This window comes from Peromyscus californicus, unplaced genomic scaffold, assembly GCF_007827085.1.
Source record: "Peromyscus californicus insignis strain IS unplaced genomic scaffold, ASM782708v3 Scaffold_21__1_contigs__length_65335640, whole genome shotgun sequence".
NCBI classification, from domain to species: domain Eukaryota; kingdom Metazoa; phylum Chordata; class Mammalia; order Rodentia; family Cricetidae; genus Peromyscus; species Peromyscus californicus.
The window spans coordinates 24,483,473-24,508,520 of NW_026294514.1; the positions used below are offsets into that span (position 1 = coordinate 24,483,473).

At 39.1% G+C, this 25,048-nt stretch overlaps 1 protein-coding gene across 2 annotated transcripts in view; it reads right to left on the minus strand.

Moving 5' to 3' along the window:
• The window catches only part of Abca12 (ATP binding cassette subfamily A member 12), a 151,887-nt gene that overhangs the window by 90,773 nt on the left and 36,066 nt on the right, over positions 1 to 25,048 (minus strand). For both annotated transcript variants that reach the window (XM_052749250.1, XM_052749248.1), the window contains exons 3-8: positions 22,603 to 22,756; positions 14,094 to 14,185; positions 12,190 to 12,287; positions 9,414 to 9,599; positions 7,050 to 7,228; positions 1,684 to 1,796 (exon numbers count right to left, since the gene is read on the minus strand). In XM_052749250.1, the coding sequence (XP_052605210.1) occupies positions 1,684 to 1,796; positions 7,050 to 7,228; positions 9,414 to 9,599; positions 12,190 to 12,287; positions 14,094 to 14,185; positions 22,603 to 22,756 (822 nt within the window). The remainder of the gene's footprint in view (positions 1 to 1,683; positions 1,797 to 7,049; positions 7,229 to 9,413; positions 9,600 to 12,189; positions 12,288 to 14,093; positions 14,186 to 22,602; positions 22,757 to 25,048) is intronic.

The following is a 25,048-nucleotide window of genomic DNA, read 5'->3' on the forward strand; positions in this document are numbered from 1 at the left end:
AATAGACTTAAATGCACCCACACTACTATCCCAGATGGATGACCTCACAAGTGCATCACAAGATTTAATAACAAAGAGGAGTTAAACACATCCAATTTTGCAGATAAGAATACCTTTTCTGGTTGCATTTTTTTTTATCATCTTAACCATTCAATGGCATACTTCAATACTTTCTAAGGTCATTAGCACAGTCATAGATATAAACCTTGGCTGTTGTAAAATATGGAAATATAGAAAACTGAATTATATCATTCACCAGGAAAAGGTTTTGCTGTCATGTTAGTAAGAAATACTGTTTACTTCTGCCTTCTAAGACATGAATAAGCTTTTGTCTTTAGGAGGAGAAAATCTTAAGCTGATCACTTTGATTTATATTATTATTAATCATGCTATTATTATTATTAATTATAAGGTATAATAAAAGATAATGGTCAGAGAAATGTGAAGTTCTCAAGTCTTTAAAATGCAAATATTAAAAACAAAAGAGGAAATAATTAGCACACTGCCTAGTTCTCCAGCCCAGACTTTTAAGAGAGTAAACCTCTTCCAGTGTTCATAAAAATGTTAACATTAGAAACAATCAACCTTGCAAGCAAGCCATTAGTTCTGTAGCTATAGATAGAAAATGTCTCTTCACCAACAGAAACTGGTATCTAAGCATGAATTCTCTGCACTGAGAATTCTTCACGGGCTTCTAAAGCCTGCTTTTCATAAGGCACCTGAGACAATACAAGAACAGTCAGCTTTTCATCTGATGCTTGCGGGATGCTTTCTTTAGAATCCAAAAGCAGAAGTCTAGTTGTTTAAAAACTGGCAAATGCAGACAAGAAAGCATACTTCTGAATTCATTCAGAAGAGGTAAATGTTAACCTGTGTTTGCTCACGCAGTGGGGATTTGCTCCTAACAGCTCTAAACCTTTGTGTGTGCCTGTGTGTGTCCATCCAACTGTCTCCATGTGATTCCTCGGTAATGACATTCTATATATTCAAAGGTGACATTTTCTGACTCTGTTGCAACATGCTATATTTTGTCATACTGGGGTGATTGACTTTTACTGATAGATTATTTATGCTCTGATATCTACCATGTATTTTCAAGAGGTTGGATGAATGTATATTTTTCCATTGAAACATTCTTTCTGATTTTTTTTCACTCAAGTTCAGAAATAAGGACACATGCCAGGTGTGGTGACCAATGCCTTTAATCCTAGCACTTGGAAGGCAGAGGGAGGCAGATCTCTGTGAATTCAAGGCCACCTTAGTCTACATAGTGATTTCCAGGACAGTCAGAGCTACATAGTGACACTGTGTCTCAAAAAAAAATTAAAATAAAATAAGGACACAAATCTTATAATTCAGTTTAGGCTTTTGTTCCAAAGAGTAATGATGGAAATCTATATCTGGATGCTTACTATCTGATATTCATTTTCTATCCCAAGCATAAAAATAAGTTTGCAAGGTAAGAGGGCTCATTTTTACATAAAGAAAACTTCCAGAAACTCATCCTTTTTGGGGTCATGGCTTCCTTTCACATTTCAACTCAAGGCATAGACTTATAGATAGCATACATCCTCCTCTGGGAATAGTGCTGTGTATCCATGATTGCATCTGCTGTATTCCACTTCATTTTTCTGATGGGCTTTGTGATGCTGCATTTATTTCAGTGAGATGAAAATACAATACCTTGTGCTGGGGAGTCCAGAGTGTTCAGCAGATGTTTAACAGACTTCTGGAGGGTGCTGAATCCTTCATCGGTTTGAACACGTGGGTGAACCTTCTGCACTACCAGCAGCACCCTAATGAGGAGAGGAACAGATTAAAGCAGATTGTGTTGTGGGACTTACAGACAGAAACAAAAGGTTATTCAAGGAGAAAATGGCTACAGTATAGAAAATGATTCCTGTAAAAGACAAGATGCTGCTTTTGTAAGTTAATTACTTCATTGTCTATTCATGCACAAATTCCTCCAACATTGTTCTTGAACCAGAACAGAGAACTTTATGTTTCCAGAATTGTAAAGACTTGTACTCAAGGACCTTGCAGTGAGGGAGCAAAGGTCTTGTCAGGTGTTTGGTTTTGGGTTTTCCTGTTAAGAATTATAAACAAGTGATTAGGATGAAGCAACCAACACTGAAATGAAGCCTTTTTTTCTTAATTAGAGGAAAAAATTAAATACTAGAAACTATTTTTGTTTGAAGTCAAGCCTGGATCTAGTTTGAGGAATAATTATTACATAAGCATGTCATATATATGAATATTTTGCTAAAGAAATGATAATGTTTTTTAAAAAGCAGAACTCGTGCTAATTAAGACTGTATTCTGTCCCCTAAGTGGCCCACAGGCGCTACCACAAATGTATCTCAAAATTAATCTCAAAACACCCAGTACTGGCTTTCCATGAGTTATGGAAGCAATAAGACAGGCAGTCCACACTGGGCACAGACAAGCAGCTATTCACTTTTGCTTGAGTTTCTTCTTGTTGCCAAGGAACAACTAATCATTCAAGAAATGTCCTTTTGTCCCTTTATGATCATTAAGCATTTCAAAAGGAGATATGGCTATCGCATGATAATGTCAGAATCTCACAAATACTGTGATTTTTATACCAACAATCAGAGAGAGCTGAGTCAGCATTTTAACTTGAGAGGAAAGTGCCTTTACCCCAGGAGTCACCTTGCTGGTTCCCAGTGCTTTGAGTACTAACCAAAACAACACTACTATCAACCATTTGCCATTGAAGAGTTGATACAGCACCAACTAGTCACTAGTTTCTCTTTATCAAGTACCTTATTGGTAAGCTGAAAGCCTTCTCCAGCACTTGATCCCTTAGGTGGGTACAGAGGTCCAGAACATTCTACAATATTTTTGGAATCTTTAACATTTTTTAACTAAGATCAGTTTAGTCTTAGTCCCCTAGATGTGAATGAAAGCTAAATTGTAAGTATCTCTTAGGTAATTTCTAGCATAATATATAAACATGCATATGAGTATATATGCATGCTTATATAATATACATAATGCAGATATACATAACTTATGTGTTTGTGTATTTATAAAATTTGCTTCTGCGATGCTTCCATGAAGCTAATTCGATATGCCTTACTTTGCAGATGGATACAGTTTAAAAAGTTCAGTAACTTCCCAAGGCTATCTGGTTAGGAATAAGCAGAACTGGCCTGGCTAATTTCAGTCTGTGTGAGATCTCTAGCATAGAAACGACATCAACACGGTGAGGGGGAGGAAGTTAAAATTCACGTACAAACCACAGACCCTGCCAACTGATCCCCCCAGGTGTGCTTAGAACGTCTGGTCGTAGGAGTAGGGCTGTGTTTTGTCTACTTCCGCCTTTTCTGTACAACAGTCAACATTTGGGCAGTTTCATGCTTACTCCAAGAACCTTGTTGCTTGCATTGGGGGTTCGGTAGTATAATTCTAGTCTGCCAAGAATTTCCTGCTTCTTAAACTTTGAGTTGTCTCTGAACTCTGGTCACCATGGACACCGGATGAACAGCTTCATGTTGTAGATTTCAGCTAACTTACACCCAATCTCGCTACGTGGTCTAACACACCTGACCTACTGTTTCAAACTGCAAGAATGAACACTTGGCAATATTGTGACAACCAGCATCATTGCTAATTACTATTATTAGTAAACCACTTGCTGGTCAGCAGACTAAATTTATTTCTAACAAATTCAAACACTAGAGATGCCGGCTCACATCCTTGCTGAAATACTTTGAATCAAGATATATTTATTTTATACCATAGATTTTCCCCCCATTATTTATCATATGAAATGCAAATTATTCAAAATAAGTCACTTTCTACATAAAGATTTTCCAAAAGTTTCATGACTCGTATCCCAGCAACACCTTTTCCTCGTAAAAGCTGGGAACCACGTATGGCCTTTCATATACCCTTCTGAGATTGCTCATTTCTGCTAATTATTGTTGTAATCTTAACAACCCGATCTGATTTTGAAGATTATTATACAGATTACAACTCAAAAAACAGAGGAAAAAGAAGGAGATAAGTTTTCTACCGGGCCACTTGTCCCTTTAATTTGTGCAACAATGAGTAAAATGAGGCACTGAAACAATAATTTCTTGATGAAAAATTTGAGAAAATTGTGGCTTTTAACGACATTGTCAATTTAGTAATAATAATGATAAATATTTTGCTTTAAAATGGTATTCCAATAAAAAATCTGAGATATTTAATTTTAAATTTTCTAATAATCACATTTCAAAAAGCTAGGAGAAACAAAATTAATTTTGACACAGACTTCTATTTAACTAAAAATGTAAAATTTCATCATTTACATATTGTTCTTAGAAGGTATTTCTTCTGTGCAGATGATTGTGTGTATAGTGCAGTGTGTGTGTGTGTGTAAGAGACAAAATGAGGGGACCTGTGTGTGAGTTTGCAATTGCACATATCCACGCACATAGAGATGGGGACCAGAAGAGGATATTAAGATGTCTTCCTCTGTCACCTCTACCTTATGGCACTGAAACAAGATCTGTTAGCAAACTGAGCTCAGCCAGGCTGACTGCTGGAGTCCTCTAATCTCCTCCCCCAGTGATGGGATCTCAGGTATGCACAGCCATGTCAAGATGTTTACGTTGCGGATTTGAACTCAGGTTTTTATTCTTTCATAGCCAGTGTTCTTTCCACCGAGCTATCTCTGTAGACTTGAAAACAAGATTTTTAACAGAATAATTTAGTGTAGAGATGAATTAAATTTTTTCTAATAAAATTAAAGGGCGATCAGCTCTATGATGCTACCTACTGGCCACATAGAGCTGTTGAAACGTAAAGTGTTGGTATTCTCTTTTTAAGATTTATTTTTAATTATGTGTATGAGAGGGTAGGTGCACATTAATGAAGATGTCCCTGAAGACCAGAGGAAGGTGTTGGAGCCCCTGGAACTGGAGTTATAAGTGGTTGTGAACTGCTTGAGGGGGTTCTGGGAACCAAACTCAGGTCCTCTATAAGAGCAGTATGTTCTCTTCACCTCTGAGCCGTATCCTCAGCCTCAAACTATTGGCATTCTTAATTAAGATGCTTTACACTATGTTTAAATTTCACTAAACGTACAGAATTTTGAAAAAGCAAAATCACACATTCAAGATGTTCCCAACTTATTTCAAAGTTTTCGAAAGACTAAATTAAGCACAAGTTTTAAATTCTTTAATTAAGGATGAGCTGTCCGTTCCTGTCACCTTACCACATGCCAAGTATTCAAAAACTCACCCCGTCGTGATATCTTATTAGAAATAGCAAATATATAAATTGATAGACATTTACCAGATCACTAAGGAAACAATGTAGTTTAATTGGATAAAAGTCAAATGCCACTCTCTTGTAAAAGCAATGAACAGATTGGGAGGAGAAATTTACAAACCATATATCTCATTAAAGACTTACCTCTGAAATATATAAGTAATTCCTACTGTGAAGTATTGAAAGTTAAAAATGGCCAGGGATTTGAAAAGATATTTCTCTCAAGAGAACACATGGCCAAATGTGTATTGAATAAACAAAAGGCAAGAAGTGTTGGCAAGGATAGAGAGAAAGCAAAGCCCCGTCACACTGTTTTTAGGAACCCTAAACAGTGCAGCAAGCTCTATGGGAAAATGCAGTAGGAGCTCCTCAAAATATTAATCATAGAGCTGCCATATGATGGAGCAAGCCTTCTTCTGAGTCTTTATCTGAAGACATTAAAACCAGGAATGCGTATTTCAGTGTTCAATTCAGCACTATCTACATTTGCCAAGTGGAAGTGGTATCGATGAGCATTGATAGAGGAGATGAGCCCTTATTATGTAGCACGGGCTGATCTCGAACTCAACACCCTCCTCCCTCAGCTTCTCAAGCAGGGCTTTTTGCGTCTAGATTCTGTTGACAGTATTGAATTTTTCCATGACAGTGTTGTGACTCTAGAATTCATTTTTACTGGACTTTAAATCCATTAACAAACCTTTTTGCTCACCCATTCTTTGTATAGGTTTTTGTTTTCCCTTCAACTTTTAGTTTTCACAAATAAACGTTGAGATTAAGGCACCATATAAACAGGCCTCCATTTTATTGAGAAACAAGCTAAGAGCAAAACTAGCGTTGCTCTTCATTGGAAGATGTGGTGCTCTTTGTGTGTCAACTTGACACACACTGGAGTTATCTGAAGGGAGGGAACCTCAACTAAGAAAAGGCATCCATGAGATCTGGTGCAGGCAAGCCTATAAGGCATTTTCTCAATTAGTGATTAATAGGGGAGGGCCCAGCCCACTGTGGGTGGTGCCATCCCCTAGGCTAGTGGTCTTGGCTTCTATAAGAAAGCAGTCTAAGAAAGCCATGGGCAACAGGCCAGTAAGCAGCACCCTTCTCTGCATCAGCTCCAGCCTCCAGGTTCCTGCCCTGTTTGAGTTCCTGTCCTGACTTCCTTTAATGATGAACAGTGATGTAGAAGCATAAACTGAATAAACCCTTTCCTCTCCAACTTGCTTTTGGTCACAATGCTTCATTGCAGCAGTAGAAACCCTAACTATGACACCATCTGTTGACGTAGAAAGACCATTTATGAGGGAAGTCAATCCCATTTAGGTGGCTAGACCAAACTTTAACCAACAGGGCTGTTTTGTACTGAACGGTACAAAGCAAACCCCACCAAGACATTTTATTCTGAGTTAGTTCAGTGACATGTGCATAGAGCTCAGGTTGTCCCCAAATCATCCGGTGTTACTGATCAAGTAGGTTCTACTCTGTACCTTATTCTTGGAAACCCTAGGACACACAACGATGTGTAGCTTTGAGGTGAGCTCTCCTCTTACTTCTCATGGATGCCTGCGGACCTCAATGAGCAAACACAATGTGTCTTTCTTCTTTACTCTACTGACACATTCCCCTCCAGAGCTCAAATCTGCAGTAGGATGCTCACGGACCGCTTTCCCAGTGTTTAAATGACCTTCCTGACAGTAATTCTCACAGGAACTGCTTTTAGAGACTTCTTTGTGAACAATTGCATTCCATTTAACATGCCATTAACTTACCTGTTTGCCTTTCGAAGAACACCAAACAGAGCGCTCAGTGAGGTGTCATTCTGAAACACGTCTGGAAAACTCGACAGAAGTTGCCACACTTCTCTTTGCTGCTGCACTTGGGAGAAAAAGGATAGCACCTGGGCAAGTCCCTGGAACACTCTCTTCTGGTTGTCAGGGTCACGCGACATCTTCAGAAGCCAAACCACAGAGAAGGAAATGATACTTTAACATTTGTAGTTGTGTGGTTTACTGTCTCTAAAAATACTTTTTAAGACCATATTTTTCACATTCACGAGTTTTTTTTTTTTCCAAATCTTCACTCAGTTTGAAGTCATCTCTTCCTTGGAAAAACTGCAAACATCTCTCAACATCATCGACTTTGTTTTTCTCCCCTTAGAGTTCCAGATATTAGCATATTTAAATGATATTGATATAAAATATTCTAAGTTAGATATTCAGAAATTAAAGTTAACTGTCTAAAACCAAATTAATTTCTGAATGTTTTTCTTTTTATGTTATTTTATTAGTTCTTTGGGAACTTAATACAACGTGTTTTGATCATATTCAGCTCCCACAATACCTCCCACATCCACTACCCCTTCCCTGTCCACCCAACTTTGTGTCTTCTGGCTTTTTTTTTCACACAACAATTCCAATTTGTGTTGTCCGTATATTCTCAGAAGTGTGGCCTTCCCCTGTAGTGTGTCAACTTATCAAGAGCCTTACTCTTCAAGAAAACTGATTTTCCTTCTCCCGGCATCCATCAGTTGTCAATACTTCCTAGACCGGAGAGAGACTTCACATTCTCCTCTCCTCTCCATGCTTGGATTTGATCTGGCTTGTGCTTACATAACTCTCATGCATGCTGCTTTAATCACTGTGAATTCATATGTGCAGCTTCCTTTCTATGTCCAGACAACCCTAAGTAATGCTTTTTTATTTTTCTTATTACATTTCCTGGGAGATGCAGGCATATTGTCCCCGTGTCTCTTACTAGGATGTCTATTTTTTGGTGGAGATCCCTTAAAACTAACTTATGTAGAAAAATAAAGGCAGTATATTATAGATATATTCATGGCACAAGTAGAAATACATTCACCAAAGTGCTTACTATTAGACTTATATGTGGTAGAATAAAGTGTTCCCAGATTCTGTTCCAAAGCAATAGACATTAGTTGTGATGGATGATTAACTGCGAGTGAATCTACTTGATGACCATAACCTGTGCTATCAACAAACCAGCAAAACTATGGCTTTTTAATCATATGGTCTAGCTAGCTCTTTCAGAAGTATTTCTTCATTATGGTCTCACTCAGAGCAATTCTCTCCAAAACCCATTCATGCCAGTCAAGTTGATCCTTCTATTTGTCTTTTTGATCAATTTTGGTTGATTTTGATTTGATTGATTTTTGAATAGTATAGTTTTGGACACTTGGGATACTCTACTTGAGGAAGATTTTTTTTCCCCCAGTACTGGAGATTTGAGGAAAGCATTCTATCACTGAGATACATCTCCAACCATCGTACAAATTCAAGGGTGGTGAGAGCTTCACACTATAATTTGAGCTATTGTAATGCTGTCCTTAACCTGGCTCTTATGGGAACCAGATTACTAAAAGATACATTTAAAAAAATTAAAAGTTCCTTTCAATATAATTTAGAGAATCAAGGGAAAATGTTAAAATAGCCATGCTTTATTTATTCCTGTCTTTAAATTTTGTGAGTAATTCTGAATTTTTAAATTTTTCATTGCATGTAGGTTTTATTAAATTTAGATATTGGCCTCTTGTTTTTTTTTTCTTCATCTCTTAAGACTAGCTTCACTAGTGGTCATGGGAACTTTTATCAGAATGGCATTGGATCCAATGGTAAAATTGAGAGACAAGGAAAAGTGATTTCATCAAAAGTTAACAAGTGAAGTTTGATGTCATGAGAAAAATAAAAAGATATTAGCCATTTTTCTAATTTCTGACAAGAGTACGACTCTTCTAGTTTAATTATTAAACTTGCATTCTCTCCTACGTAATCACACTCCCAGTTCTCAGAGAAAACACGCTTTATTCATCGTGGAGCCGAGCTATATTTTATCTGAGGTGTATGTACATTAATCATACGTAGTATTTCATATTCAACATCAAATCATTTCAATCCTGCACATTTCAATGATGAATAACTGCTACTTAACATTAAACACCGTGTGTAAATGTTTATGTGGGAGGAAATTATGCAAAAGGTCTACAAATATTCCAGGCACTATTTCCCAGTCTAAGGGAGCTACAGACTTGCTCAATAATTCATAATGAGTCAGGTTGGGGTTTCAAAATGGAAGCATAAGATTTTGGAGATAAATATACATATATAATCTGCACTCACCTGAGAGACCTGATATTTTAGTTCCTGGAGAGAAGACTCTAAAATTGTCATGTTCGAAAGGCAAAACTTGTTAAGAACATTTTTCCCAAGAGTGAGCCAAGAGAAGGCGTACTCTGCAGTGTACCCTGGGTAGCTCTCACACAGCTCTCGGCGTATCTCTTCTGAAGTTGAGTTTTGCGTCAACAGCTAAAAGAATGTGGGAGAACAGAGAAGTGAGATTAGAAAATGTAAACAGGACGAGGTTTCATCTTCAAGGTAACCGGCCTATCTTGACAACAGCTATTTTTAAAGTTCTGCTTTTCAAAGAAATAATGAAAGTGACAATAAAATAAGCCAATTGGCCTATGTGGAGTTGGGGAGGGAGAGTACACATGAAGATGTAAATCCTCGTCATGGTTTTGAGGTAAATGGCTCACATTTGATTTGTATAACCGAATCGGCTTATCATCTCTGACCAGAGGACCTAAAAGTGCCAAATGGTTTCTGACAAAAATCTTTCTGAATAAAAATCAGATTCATTTTTCCTGGACCTTAAGCAGCAGAAGCTCGGGTGCCTTACCTCTGTGCGGTTTCTTGTAAAATTGGTCATAACCTTTGGAAGACCTCAGAAAACAGAAGGTCCTCCTCTTAGGACCAATCGTGCTTATTTACAAAAGTGGAGAAATGGTTTGTGTTGCCTTTCAGTCTCACATATAGAAAGATTAAAAAAAGGGGGGCATGAAAATGCTTTTTAAATAGATAAGTCAAGATAATTACAAGTAGTAGTGGGAAATAATTTTCATGATGTAATCGTCGTAACTGGCCAATGTATTCCATGGTACAGATGCATTGCAGATACAACACTCCTTCAATCATAATACTGATCACTATAATAGTTTATGTATTTATAACATTAACTACATTTAATTGTAATACTCAAGGGGTTCCTTCCAGTAGCTAACTCATATAACCCTATGATGAAGAGGCCAACTTCATTCTCCCTTAAGAGACATCACAAAATTTATACTCTGCTTTCCAGCAACTCAACTCCTAAGGATAATGAAAGAAGACAGGATCCACCTATCTAGGAGGTACTGTAAATGCTACGTTTTCTGGTCATTCATCCACAGCTCTGAATTAACGTTACACATAAGCTCACTTCGAAGTGATTTCTCTACTCGTTCCTGCAAGGGTTGCAGAAAGCAGCAAAGAGAAAGAAAGGAATCAGGGAGAATGCTGACACAGGCAATCAATATGTCACCCCAATTCTTCAATCCCCACCTTGCTCTGACTACTCTAAAAATATGTATCCATACATACCAAATTCACTTGGGGCTTATATCTCTGGAATATGTGACTTTGTGCTGCCTTACAAAATTCTAAAATCCCATTCCATGTGAAAAAGAGAATTTAGGAGTTCCAAGACAGTAAAGTGGCAATTAGGAGAACAGTGTTTCTAGTCTATGCATTAAAGAAATTGTCTGATCCGATGCAAATTCTCTCCAGGAAGCAAGAAGAAAGTAGAATGGACTAGACCAGATTTTCCCTGTGTGCACACAGACTCTATGAGGGGAGGATTTCAACTGGAATTAACTGGGAATGCTGAGGAACTTCCAGGCCACCAAGGGGACGCTAGAAACCTCAAAAGTGATAGAACATCACCTTTCAATGTCTAGACTATACAGAGTAAGAAAGACTTCCATCGCCAACAAGACAGGCAGAGCTGGCTTTGTCTTGTTGATTGTGGTATCTTTTCGTGGTATCCATTCTTGGGCCATCTTTTTTTGTTTATTTATATGACTTGCCTTAATAAGACATGAATCAGTTCCATAAGATGTCTCTGTTGCACACAATGGTAACCCAAGGGTCAGTAATAAGCTCACAGTAAGCAGTAGTGGCTAGGTTTACTGGAATGCGGATCAATGTCAGAGGCATGTCTTATGATTCAGAATGAAGAAAAGTCTGCTACACAGACATGTGTGAGAGAAAGACAGGGAGAGGAGATGGGGAGGAAGAGGCAGGATGATGGAAGTCAGCCATATTTAAACCATGATGGCTTGACTATATGAGCTAGAGTGGCTAAAAGATAGTAAGAAATGGAGAGTGTAGTTAATAACAGAGTAACTTGTTCTTTAAAGTTGTTCAAATCTAATATCTATATACACGTACATACATACATACATACATACACAAGCACAGAGAGAGAGAGAGAGAGAGAGAGAGAGAGAGAGAGAGAGAGAGAGAGAGAGAGCGAGCTTACAGGCTGACAGCTCACACCTCTTATAAAATTGTTTATTATCTTTCAATCAGAAGAATCATAAAGTAGATGATCTCTGTGAAACAGAAAACTCCATAGATAAGCTCTCTAAAACATGTTAAGGAAAAAGATTTTCCTACTCAGGGGAGAGATTTCCATAGCTCTAATTTTTCCAAAGGTATTAGTGTGGATGAGGCATCAAACGCAAAGAGTGTTATAGCTCCGTTTTTTATTTCCTTGATTCATAAAATTGAAAAATCACATAAAATACTACATTACTTCTTAGTAAGTGAAGACCATAAGTTCAATTAAGGGACTTACCAGGGCAGTAAATAAATGCCCAAGACCTTAAGGAATTTGCAATGTCTTAAAATGAAACTATGATTGAAAAGTGCCCAAGAAAAGAACCTGCCTGAGATAGTATTTAAATTGGAAAAGTACTGCAAACCCCTTCCTGTTTGGGAGATCCCTCAATCAACGTGAAGCATGTTTGTTCAAATTCTCCATTATCTGTCCGTCGCAAATCTAAATGAAAGTTACCTTTTCCAAATCAAGGATGTGTGTGAGCACTTGGCTGCCATTGAAAATGTCTGTGCCCATTCCTTCGGAATCAGAGCTTGGTCTAGGAGGTAATGTGGCTAAGACAGAAGAAAGGACATATTAGAATTTTAAATGTACATGCACACACACACACACACACACACACACACACACACACACACACACTTGCAAATGGTCACAGTCACATAGGATTTCACAGCTATGCTCTGTAACCTCATGTGCCCCACAGCAAGAATGTGCTCATATATGTCTATCCCATGAACGTTTCATGCTGGCAAAATGGCAGGCATTATAGGCTTTTCTTTCCACATAAAATCATCACGGCTTTAGTCCACTCTTCTTTTTTCCCCCCAATCATTTTTATGCCATTTACATTCAGTCCAGTGTCTGTCATTAAACTTCATCCCCAGTATTATTGCCCAATGAACGGAATCATTTCTGTGCAGGCTTAGAGGACTGAGGTACCCTGACCAGCTCCATAGATCCATCATCTCCAACATCTGTTCCAAGGATCAGTCGGTGCACATCTGGTGATAATGGTCTCTCTTTTTAATTACCCAACTGGGATGCTGAAACCTGCGTAGGATCATAAATCCCTCCTCCCCAAAGTGGTTTCTGAATGATATTTTAGATCAAATAAATGGGATGAAGCGATTAGTTTGGACTACAGCATTTTCTAATTAAGAAGTTCCCGAAGTGGCCTTGTCTAAAACTATTTATAATGTGGTAGAGATTTCTGAGTACCTAGTATTACTTGACTAGGAGTATAGATTCATATCTATACCACTGATAGAAAGGATGTTGATTTTTATAAATATTGGGCACAAGTGTTTGTTATCCTCATGACAGCAAATCTCAACATTTAAAGATACCAACAATGTATTTCAGTAGGGCCTTTATTTTAGTGCCTATAGGGCTGAAGAATTTACCATCTGATTCCTCCAGACTCAAGCAATCTATTTATGAGATTACTAGCCAGGAGGAGAAGCATAATCTATAGCTACTGAGCAAAGCAGAGCTTACTGAACTGTGAGATTGTGAGCTCATTTCTGCTATACCTTGACCTATTCCACCAGATAGTCACAGATCACTCATAATAGCATTAACTCCTAGAATACTGTCCAGCATGTTCCTATGACATCAACCCTGCACTTCATTAGGTTGGAAGTGTTACTTACCATCATAGTTTTAAATATTCAAATATTCACATTTTTATTTAATTCTTTATATACATATAAATTTATTAAATTTCTCGGGAGGCAGAGCCAGGCGGATCTCTGTGAGTTCGGGGCCAGCCTGGGCTACCAAGTGAGTTCCAGAAAAAGGCGCAAAGCTACACAGAGAAACCCTGTCTCGAAAAACCAAAAAAAAAAAAATTTATTAAATTTAAATATAATTTAAAATCTTTAAATATTTAAAGAAATATGCTTCTTCTTTTTCCCTAAAGGAGCAATCAGATTCCAACAGACAAGGAACTTAAGCTCACTGGGCTTCATAATCTTCACCTGTTAAATGGAAAGTTTGGACAAATCTCTGAAATACTTGCCAATAATTTTTGTTACTGGAAATTCTGTCCACCCCAGTTCCATTCATCCTGCAGGTGAAGTCCAGACTCAATTCTGGGATGTGGTGTAATTCTCAACATCTACACTTTTCTTTCTGTAGAGCATTTTGGTAAGAACTTAATTGCTAATCATTCTGAAGAACTTTACATAATTCTACTACCATACACAGGCAGCCACGGGGAGTCCTGGCCTCCCTTAAGGGCAATCCAAGCATTCCATCTTTATTTGAAAATCTGATGTATAAACCTTCTAAAGATTATCTTTTTGCTGACTGTTCCAAAGGTCTATTCTAAGCCTTCCAGGAGCGAGCTGGCTTACCCAGTGATGTGTGACTTCTTTCTGGAACTTGGGTGCTCTGGAGTGATAAATTGCTGTCCCCCTCCGGGTTGGATGACTTTTTCGGAATTTCACTAGAGGAGGAAAAAGTAAGAGCTCTCTAACTTTGTCCATATTAATTTCAGCTAAACAAAGCAGTGTATTATGCAGCTGGCTCAGAGGCCCCAAGGACTTGCAAAGTTTTCACCTCTTTCCTCAGATGTTAAAGGATGGATTCACCGAGCCAGTGCACCAGTGTACAATGTATCAGGCTTCCCGCCAGGGAAACTTTTGCTCAGTGATGATAGACTAGATGAGATTTTAAAGTAGTCATCATTATTGTAATCTTGTAAAAGGAACTTACATGATGAATAAAGCATCGTAAGCAAGGACCGGCAGTCCTTATGGCATTCTTTCCCTGTTGAAAAGCTGGCAGATCCTAAACACAGGAGTTTTGTTTTGAAGATAGAAAACAAATCCTGCTTGTTTGTCAGCAATTAATTAAAAAAAAAAATTCCTGCATTTAACTACGCATGGCATTTTGATTCAAAGGGGACTAGTAACTACAGCTAGATTCAAGGAAAAAGAAAAGAATAAACATTTAATAAGATCTAGCAGGTGCCAGGAACATACTGTGATGGATGCCATTATAGGTGACCGGGTACCAAGGGATAACATTAAGCCACATTTCTAATTGCACCAGATGTGACAATGTAGAGACAACAGTATTGTGGAGCCCAGGGATCCCAAGCCATATAACCACACGAGCTTTTGGAAGAAAATATTATTGAATTTTCCCAAATTTAGTAATCATCGTTTGAAATGCATTCCCTATATTGAGGTCTAGTACTAAGATGCAAAAATAACTACAACAACAAAAACATGTATCTTCCACTTTTTCAGTAGTGAGGATTGAGCTTAGGGCTTCAGGCATGCCTGTTGTAGCCCCCTTGGTTTCCTAGTGGCTTTACCCAGCAGGACTGCATAAGAGGTTGATTGGACCACGGGCCTGGGTACCAGGTGTTTATAAGGGTCTCTACTTGACTGTAACTAGCAAGGGGGAGGTCTTTTGCTCCACCCCTTGGCATTGTTATAAACAGACCTTTGGAATAAAGTTCTGGACGGGCGGATAAGGATCCAGGCCCACCCGAGTCTATCCTGTGTTTCTCTGTTTCTCTCCCCTCTATTTCTAACTAAGTCTCTTATCCCTCATTCCTCAAGAGTCCCTGGGGTAAATATGGTGAGGGCTGGTCCCCCACACACACCGGGCCAGCATTTGGCCAGTGAGCCATATCCCTAATCCCCAAAGTGGAAGTGTTATATTTTCTTGAAAATTAGATACAACTAAAAATAAGCGCCTAAAATAGATTTGTCTATTCTATAAACAGAATACCTACATTGAGATAATTTTCAGAATTCTAGGAAGTTGGTGAATTTTGTGCAGTTGTTTATGAAAAGCATAATTAAGATAAATAAAGATGGCAAGAAATTCTACTTGTAATTGTGTTTCAGCCAGACTCGTGTTTTATAAAGCAGACCTTAGCAATTTATAATTGGAAAAATTCGTTCAGTGGTGGGTTTTGTTTTGGTGGCTTCTTTTTATAAAAATGATGAGAAGAAGTAACATTTGTTTCTATTCCCCAGTGTTTTTCCAATATTCTCCTTAAAATGTAGTGGTTGCTCCAAAAGTTCTGCATTCTTAATGTACCTTTGAATTATTCATGACCATGACCATATTCCCCTAAATCTTTTTACATTCCTTATGCTGACTATTTGGATGGAAAAGCCATTCCAATGAAAATAAGAACTGACCTGAACCTTTTCCTTCTCTCTCAAAAAAAAGAAGTGTTAGAAAGTTGGGGAAAGTTGGATTTACTTTTTTTTTCCTTGACATTTTTTCCAGTCCAGCTTATAACTCTCTAAGGAAGATCACTGAGTATCAGCACATTTTGAGAGAGAGGGGAGAGGGGGCCTTCATAAAAATTTTAAGTACCAGGGACAGGGAAAAGAATCTGAAGAGAATGTGGAAGATCAAAATAGCAATGAAGAGGCAAGGAACAATATACTGAATAATAAGTAAGAGGGGAAAGGGAGAAGAAGGTGGGCAGCTAAGAAACTGTGGTCTTGGGGAAGCAAGGCTTCTTCTGTCACATAGAGCCAGGCTACCCAGCTTCTCCTGTCGGTTAACGGCCCTGACTCTGCTTCTGCCGAGAGGGCAGCCCCTTCCCTTTGTAGCCATCAGCAAAGCGAAGGTTCCAGAAAGGAGCTGTGGAGGTTCCAGTTCTAAGAAGATCTCCCCTAGACCAGGAAGAGACACACCTGCCCACTTCCTTTTAGGAAGCTGTGCTGTGGGAATGTAGAGTTGGAATACCATATGTACCTTGCTATTCATCCTCTGGAAAAATCTCCCGAGTTTTATTTCATATCAAGACTATAAGTCAAAACATAACGTCTGTCAAACAATTTTATTACTCAAACCACTAAAGGGGGCAAGAGTCAAGCCAGTCTTCCTGAGTTGGAATTTCGAGCTTTCTAATGAGCTTGATTAGAGTTACAGGAGAGGAACAACGCCCTCTCTGTTACCTCACATAATTGATTTGTGCATATTTATATGCAGCAACTTCTCCGTTTTAGGTTGTGACATCTTGGATAGTGGGGAGCAAGCACCATGTCTCACTCACCTCTACATTCCAGGGTCTGACACAGTCCACCTAGCCCTGGACTCTTTGATCTGGTAGCTGACTGAACAAAGAGGCAGTATTACTGGGATGTGAACCAAGCACACTGGAGTTAGAGGAAATTCTAGAAATTCTGATTCTGTTTCTTCCTAGATCTCAGACATCATTTCCCTCATCTGCATGCTGGGGACGTGAACTTGCAATAGGTGAAGTGTGTATCTATGGAAACTCTCATCATAGGCCTCCAAGTCTGCAGGCATCATTGGAGAAGGAAATACCCAGCAGTGGGCATCACAGACATAGACACATAATCACACCCCTCACTAGCCATGCTCATCATTAGCTCAAAAGCACTCATCACATTTCTGTTCTATATAATCATCATGGGAAAGTCCAATAGGAAAAATCAAGAGTTTTAATACATTCGTGGGAGGAGCTAAGCAAGGACACGAATAGGGGATGACAAGAAAATATGACTGGGCCACTAAATTGGAGCTATCATTGGTCATGTTTGTAGAGCATAGCCCTTAGATTCACATCCTTAATCTGAGTCCTTGTTACCTAATTCTCCTTCACTAACTACTCCACTGGCTCTTGTCCAAGAATGCCTCTACTTGCCTCCCTCAGAGGGCATTTGACAATACAGTGACTGGGGACATAGTCAATTGTCACAGCTGCAGACAGGATGCGCTTGGTGCTTAGTAGGCAGAGACTCCTGATGACGCTAAACACCCTCCAACACACCGCACAACAATGAATTCTCTGTCCCAAGTGTCAGCTGTGCCAAAGCTGAGAAACGCTGCAGGAGACTGTGACAACTGAGTGATTACTCATGGAGAGCTGATCCCCATTTACACTCCCCAGAACCAACCTAGGAGACTTCAAGCTCCTATTCAGGAGTTCTGAAAAGGTGTAATGAACTCATCTAAAATCTATCTCATGTTGGATGTCTCTGAGAGTATATGAAAGCGCTATACAAACCGTAGATGGCCTCTGAATTGGACACATAGGGCCATCTGATTTGAGAAAATTTACCCTTGGAAGTAAGGCAAGAATGTCTAGCTCACATTAGCAAGTGGTCTGTGGCTTTATTTAACGGACTTTCATTGGTCTGAGCTATGTGTACAAGTACCACAGCGTTGGTTGAGGGCTTTTCTTCTAGCTTGCCAGAGACTTGGCCTCGGTGGCATTTATGAAGAAATCTTTGGAGCAGAGCTCAATAAGAGAGATATTTTGTATTAAAAATTCCACTCAGTTATGATGAAAACTTAACTCAGAATAGATTTGACTTCTCAGACATGTCTACCAACAGCTACGTTTGGGAAATGTCATATATATATGACATCATCATAGGGTTTCTGCACTTACACCGGGTGTCAGTGTTTCCTGTGAGAGGGAATGACTACCTGGACAGGTACTGCCTGTGTGCTGTGCTGAAGTCTATCTGTGAAAAGCACTCCTACTAGGGAAGAGACGTATGGCCCAGCCTAGAAAGAAGATTCTGACTTTCTTTTTTTATCTCTAAGGGTTAGTTACAATTTTATAAGTAGTTTTCATCTTTTCCTCAGAATCATAATCATATGTAGTGACATCTGGAAGGAAAATGTGCTGTAAGCCTGCGTCTGATCCGTGTTCCACCTGCCATTCATCACTGACTTAACTAAAGATAAGGACTCAAGACAATCTAACAGCCACAGAGTCATTCCCAGCTACTCCATACAGGTGTCCTTACTAGCTATCCATGAGCAGAAGCCATTCACAGAAAAATCTGAATTGTTTTAATTATCTCTCTGATTTCATTCTGACCTCCATGCTTCAGGTATAATCCCTGCTTGTACTTTGAAATCTTTCCCTTCTAGATCAATCAGTTGTGATCAAGATTTACAAATTCCTTAATATGTTGACCTGTCCTAAGGTTTTAATATTCATTGGAAAGACTGGATTTATAATATGTAACTAGATTAAGTAGATGCCTAAGAGGCTTTGAAGGTCCCCTGTTGAGTGGATGGGGAAATGTGAGAGAGACAGAGGAAACATGGGAAATAGAGAGGAGGAGGCATCAATGTCTTTACAGTGTCAACATTCAGATGACTCTACCTAGACACAAAATGGACGGATTCATTTGGTAACACGGTGAGAAAATTCATGAAAATCACAATCAAAAGCAAAGCCATTTGCTTATCTCACCAATGGATAACCCATGCCTCCATCTAGCTTTCTAGACGTGTGTGTGTGTGTGTGTGTGTGTGTGTGTGTGTGTGTGTGTGTGTGTGTGTGTGTGGTATTGAGGCTCAAGCCAAGGACCTTGGCACATGCTAGGCAAGAGCTGAACTTCATCCACAGAGCTTGACAATATATCCTCAAAGACTCCTGAGAGGACTCTCCTGGCATCTCCCTACCAAAATCTTCTCCCAGTCTAATGATACATTCAACAGCGATTTCCATATTCTTCATGGTTTAAGGAAGCTGTGTGACTAGTCACCATTTATATCTAATGTTCTGGGCATAGTGAGAGCTGCGAACAAATATTCATCACATTTACCACATTATGTGATCATTTGACTGTTATTTTGTCTCTCTGCCTCTTTCCTCTGAGGTTCAAAATTCTTGTTGAACGTGAAATGTGCATAATTCAGCTCTGCATCTGCAGCAGCTTAGGTTGTCTGGAGCACACTTTGTGTTGTCAATGCATTCAGTCTGGATGAATAACTGGCCTATGTGACAGCTGAGGCATCCTTCCGGTTTGTTCTTAGAGAAATGAATTTTAACCTTTATTTTAACACCAACTCTACTTGAAATGTCTATAGTTTGAAATTAAAACAACATAAGAACTATATATCTTATTTCATCTCTACAATCGAACAGGGACAGCTATGTATGTCTTCTAACTTCCTTATCTTACATTTCCAGTGTTCTCAGATTCATTTCAAAACTCAGTTATTTTTCTAACACACATACACCGGAATAAATTGCATTAGCTAGTTTTCCAGTTCTTCAGGAGCCTTCCAGTAGGACCAAGGGCATGAATTCACAAGCCATGGGTCATGAAAAAGTACAGTCAATAGCAGGGATAGAGTCCATAAAGGCAGATCTTCCTTCCCCAGCATCCCCAGGAATGCTGAATCACTTCTCCAAATAATGACCCTGTGAGCTCTGAGGGGGTGATCTTTGCCCTTCACTGACTGTGTGAGCAATGGCATGGGCCAGCGGTTCCCACTGTGTGATGTATTCTTAGAGGCTGCACTGGAGGAAGTACAAGGGTAAGATCTGTGGTGTCAAGTTCTCCATTGTCCTAGAGAGCAGGAAACTCAGAAATGCCACCATCTCTTTTGCCAGACAGCTTGTTATAGCTGATGCTGAGTTCAACATCTTTGTTTTTGTTGTTGTTGTTGCGTTTTTTTTTCCCTTTCATCGTGAAGCTAATGCCTAGAGTAGTATGCATTTGATACAGAAGACTAGTGCCAACTTCAAAATCCCATCAAAACACTAGACCACTGGCCGGACAGCAGAGACTGCAGTGTGATTATAGCTCTCGGAAGAGCATCTATTAAAGGCAACATCGCGGGCCTCCTTTGATGGCACCAAAGGTGTTATTTATTTTCTCTCTCCCAGAACAGAAGAGTGAGACTGTTTGGGGTTTTAATGAGGCTTTGCTGGTGAGTCTTCCTTCACCAAAGGGAAGCAATTTAGGAGTTTACCCAGTAACCAGGTGTCGGTTTCATTGCCTGGCTGTATAAAGCATAAAAGTTAATAGCATGCTGAGAAATACCATTAATACAATTTTATTATTGTATATAACTTCCTAAATTAAGCTCCAATTAATTGGTAGTTCAGGAAAATACTGAATGTATAGCAATATGCAGTGAAATAGATAAATGACCTGGAGATCAGAATACTGTTTGAAACGGCAGATGTGACCGATTGTCATGTCAGCCTCTTCACCATCCCTTGAGGTGTCCAGCTCTATCAGTTGACTTTCCTCTCCTCTAAATGATCTTGCTTTCCCCCATCTCAGCATCACTTGCTGTGGCTCTTCTAGAAACACTGCCTTCCAGATGTTCACATCTGCATTGTTCTGTGGTGATATTTTATTTATGCACCCTGATCAACCTTATCTGAGGATCAGAGGGAAAAAGCCAGCCACTATATTTAACATATAAGTCAGGAATGGTAGCATTTGGGAGGCAGAGATTTATCTGGATCTCTGTGAGTTCAAGGCCACACTGGGAACAGAGCCAGGCGTGGTGGCACACGCCTTTAATTCCCAGCACTAGTTAACCATAAAGGTCTGGAGGTCTGTACAGACAGACAGGAAGTGACGGAGCTGGGCAGAAAGAGGAAAGCTGGGCGGAGAGAGGAAGTAAAAGGGCAGAGACAGAAAGGCACAGAGGCATGGGTATACAGGAAGTAGCTCTCTCTGGAGGCTGAGGAGTTGGTCAGGTAAGGTTGGCTGTGGCTTGTCCTATTCCTCTGATCTCCCAGACAAGCTTTATTGGGGTGCAGAAATAAAATATCACCACCTTTTGCTCCTCCTTGCTCTTGTCAATTTCTACCCAAATGGTTCTTCCTAGCAGAGGCCTTCTCTTGCTATGAGATTCAATCCCTAGCTCTCAGCTTCTACTTCCTACCTACTTTATGTTCTTGCTGACATACTTATTAAGTCAATGCTAGTCATTAATTGTCCACTTTTTGCTTCTCCTTCTACACATTAGAATGCAAGGGACAGAAGGATTTTGTCTTCTCTGCCTCTGTGTCACTTGGAATGGTGTCTGGCCTCTGGAAGTATCATCATCGTTATTTGTTGAATAAATTAATAAGCAATTGAGAATATTAGAGTTGTTTTAAGCACCAAACCTGATTAACTTACTATACCAACAAAACCAGTGAGAATTACCAACCCAATGCAACAATTGTGTGTTCCACATTGTTTCTCATGACAATTCTTGACATGTTTACAGTTTATGCTAAGAAGGTTTTTAATTTATTAATCTTCTAAAATTATCAGTCATCTTATAGGATAGCCAAAATCATGTTGATACCATTGAATGAGAAACTTTGCTATGTGCCAAGGAATTTAATACTCAAGTTTGAGAACCAAATATCTCTAATCTTTTCTTCAGTGAACATTTTAAAAAAAACTGTAACAGTGTTATCTCAGAGTTGATTCAAAATTACAATATTGTTTGCAGTTCTATTGACAGGTAGGCTCCTGGGCATCTCTTTGAGATTAGATTTCCAGGAAGAAAAACTTAAGCTGTAAATGATAATGCTGTAAACGGTCTCTATTGTCTATCTTAGATCTTCAGCTGCTTCTCCCATCATAAAACAGGATACGAATTAACCCCCATTTAAAGGTTATTGTTTGATTACTGTACTTTCAACATTATTACTCTGCACTTTGAGATCTTCGACTTTCTCGTTTGCACTTCCTGGTTTTTATTATAACTGGAAGGACCACATAAGGTGATAGAAATGTGTCATTCTTCCTGGAGTTGAGTTCCCTGCAATCTGCTTTATGCCTGTGATTGAGTCTTAGGACGATGTGTCACTGACCAGGGAAGGAGGGACAAAGAGTCTTTGAGAGGAGGAAGGTAAAACTGCCTCCGCCATCCATCTTAACAAGGAAAATTTAAGTAACTGACTCAAAATAGATCGGGTTCCGTCTTTCATAACGATGGGACTTCAACTTACACTTTACTTTCCTCTCTCACCTTCACATCCACTGGTACAGGAAATAAACTTTCACATGTTTCTAGGACGGATACACTGGTTATTTCATAAGGAAAGGAAACTGATCTCTGCGAAGTACTCAGCGTGCTTGTGAAGTCCCCTACCTGTCCTTAAACAGCGCCGCATCAATGCCCTTTCTGCGGAGCAGATCTCGTGGCCCGTAGGGAGTGTCTTTGCACTTGGAGTCTGTGTCGCACAGGAGGGTCTGGAGGAAGGGGAAGAACCCAGCACTTGGAAGGTTTCGCGGTGCGAGGTAACCTGAAATTAAAAAATAAAAATGACGTCACTGTGACAGGCGTACCTGGGGAGCGAAAGAAGAACAGCCACAGCTGTATTCTGTAAAATTACCTTTTGAGTAAGACTGTCTGGGACCTCGAAATTAGTCCCAACTCAGCAAATAACGCTGGCCTAGAGAGTGTTTTGTTTTTTGTTTTTTAAACTTGATTTTTCTAGGTGTCCTAAAATGAATCAATGGACTTAAAAATGCTGGCTGTCCCATGGACTCTTCTACCTAGAGTTCATTCTAAAGATTCATTTTTTAAAAGATTCGTTCGACTATTTTTAATTATGTGTATGAGTATGCTTGCGTGTGTGGGTATGTGCATATGGATGCAGGGACCTGCAGAAACCAGAAGGGGACATCAGGAGCTGGAGTTACCAGAAGTGAGTGCTGGGAACCCAACTCAGATTTTCTCGAAGAACAGCAAGTGTTTCTAACCATCGAGTCATTCCAGCTCCTCTAAAACAGTACTTGAAGGTAGCTTCAAGAACATCTGTTAGAGTGTTTGAAATAAATCTGTATGTCCATATGAAAAAAGATTATGTAACCATTGAGCATGCCAATTCATATAGAGAAAGTGTATAATGTATTCCAGAGGGAACAGATAAGAAAACTATATACTTTAAAGTATTACAAACAGGGTATTCAAAGCCCTTTAAAATACATAATCACTTATTATTAAAACCTGATGGATCAGACAAAAAAAAATTATGGCCTTTTAAATTTGGGTGATAAGTCTCGTGTGAATTTCCTTTCTTCTTTCTGACTGTATGTTAGCTTTCCCACAATATCTAAGTCTAGTTCTGCAATCAAATGAAAAGAGATGCAACCAGCTTTGCAGATGCTGAGAAATACTTTAGTCTCCTCAAATTTGGCATTTTAATTATTGCATGTAATGTTCTTTTCCCCTGTGTTTAAAAACTCAGGAGTAAAATTATCAGCCGAGTTGACAGACAGATTACAGAGTGGGAGAAAAGTCTTTGCCAACTACACCTCAGAGAGGGGGTTAATACATAGAAGATGTAAAGGGCTGCAAAAATTAAAGACTGAAAACATAAAATTGCCAATCAACAAATGTCTAATGAAATGAAAAGATAGCTCTCAAAAAAGCCCCCAAATAGCTAACAAATATATATATATATATATATATGTATGTATGTATATGTGTGTGTATATATGTATGTGTGTGTATATATATATATGTATGTGTGTATATATATGTGTGTGTGTATATATGCATGTGTATATATATATTTCTTTAGCTGTCAAGGAATGCAGATTAAAATCCCTTTGTGACCATCTCTTACCTAAATCAGAATGACTACTGTCAAGAAAACAAATAATAACAAGTACTGGTAAGTATGTGGAAAGAGAAGGACCTCATCTGCTGCTGGTGGGACTGTAAACTAGTGTGAAATCAGTATGGAGGTTCCTCAAAACATGAAAACTAGAACTACAGCACTACTCTGCTGTGGTATGTCTTTCTGTATGCTGTGAATATGTGTTGCTCTGATTGGTTGATTAAATAAAGCTGCATTGGCCTATGGCCGGGCAGGATGGAGCCAGGAGGGAAAATCCAAGAGAGACAGTGAGAGGAGAAAGCAGAGTAAGGGGAGACGCCAAACCATCATCCAAGGAGCAACATGTAATGGGACGTGGGTAAAGCCAAGGAACACGTGGTGATGCATAGATAAATAGAAATGGGTTAATTTAAGATGAAAGAGCTAGTTAGCAAGAAGCCTGCCATAGGCCATACAGTTGGTAATTAATATAAGCCTCTGAGTGATTATTTTATAAGTGGCTGCGGAACCTCGGGGCTGGGCGGGACACAAGAAAACTTCAGCTACGCATTACCCAGTTATACCACTCTTGGACATGTACCCAAAGGACTCTATATCCTACCACAAAGATACTTGCACACCCATGTTTATTGTTGTACTATTCATAATAGCAAGGACATGGAACCAGCCTAGATGCCCATCAACAGAAAAATGGATAAGGATAATGTAGTTTATATGCACAAAGTAACTTTATTCAGCTGTTAATAAAAATGAAATTTGCAGAAAAATGGATGGAACTGGAAAGTCTTTCATTAGGTGAAATTGCCCTGTCTCAGAGAGACAAAACACACATGCTATATTTTATATGTGGATCCTAACTTTGAATGTTTGTATATATGTCAATGAGAGGTTATAAGAGCATGTAATGACCATGAAACTAGATAGGAGACCATGAGAGGGGACTAAGTTTGTTGAGAGGGAGGAGCAAAA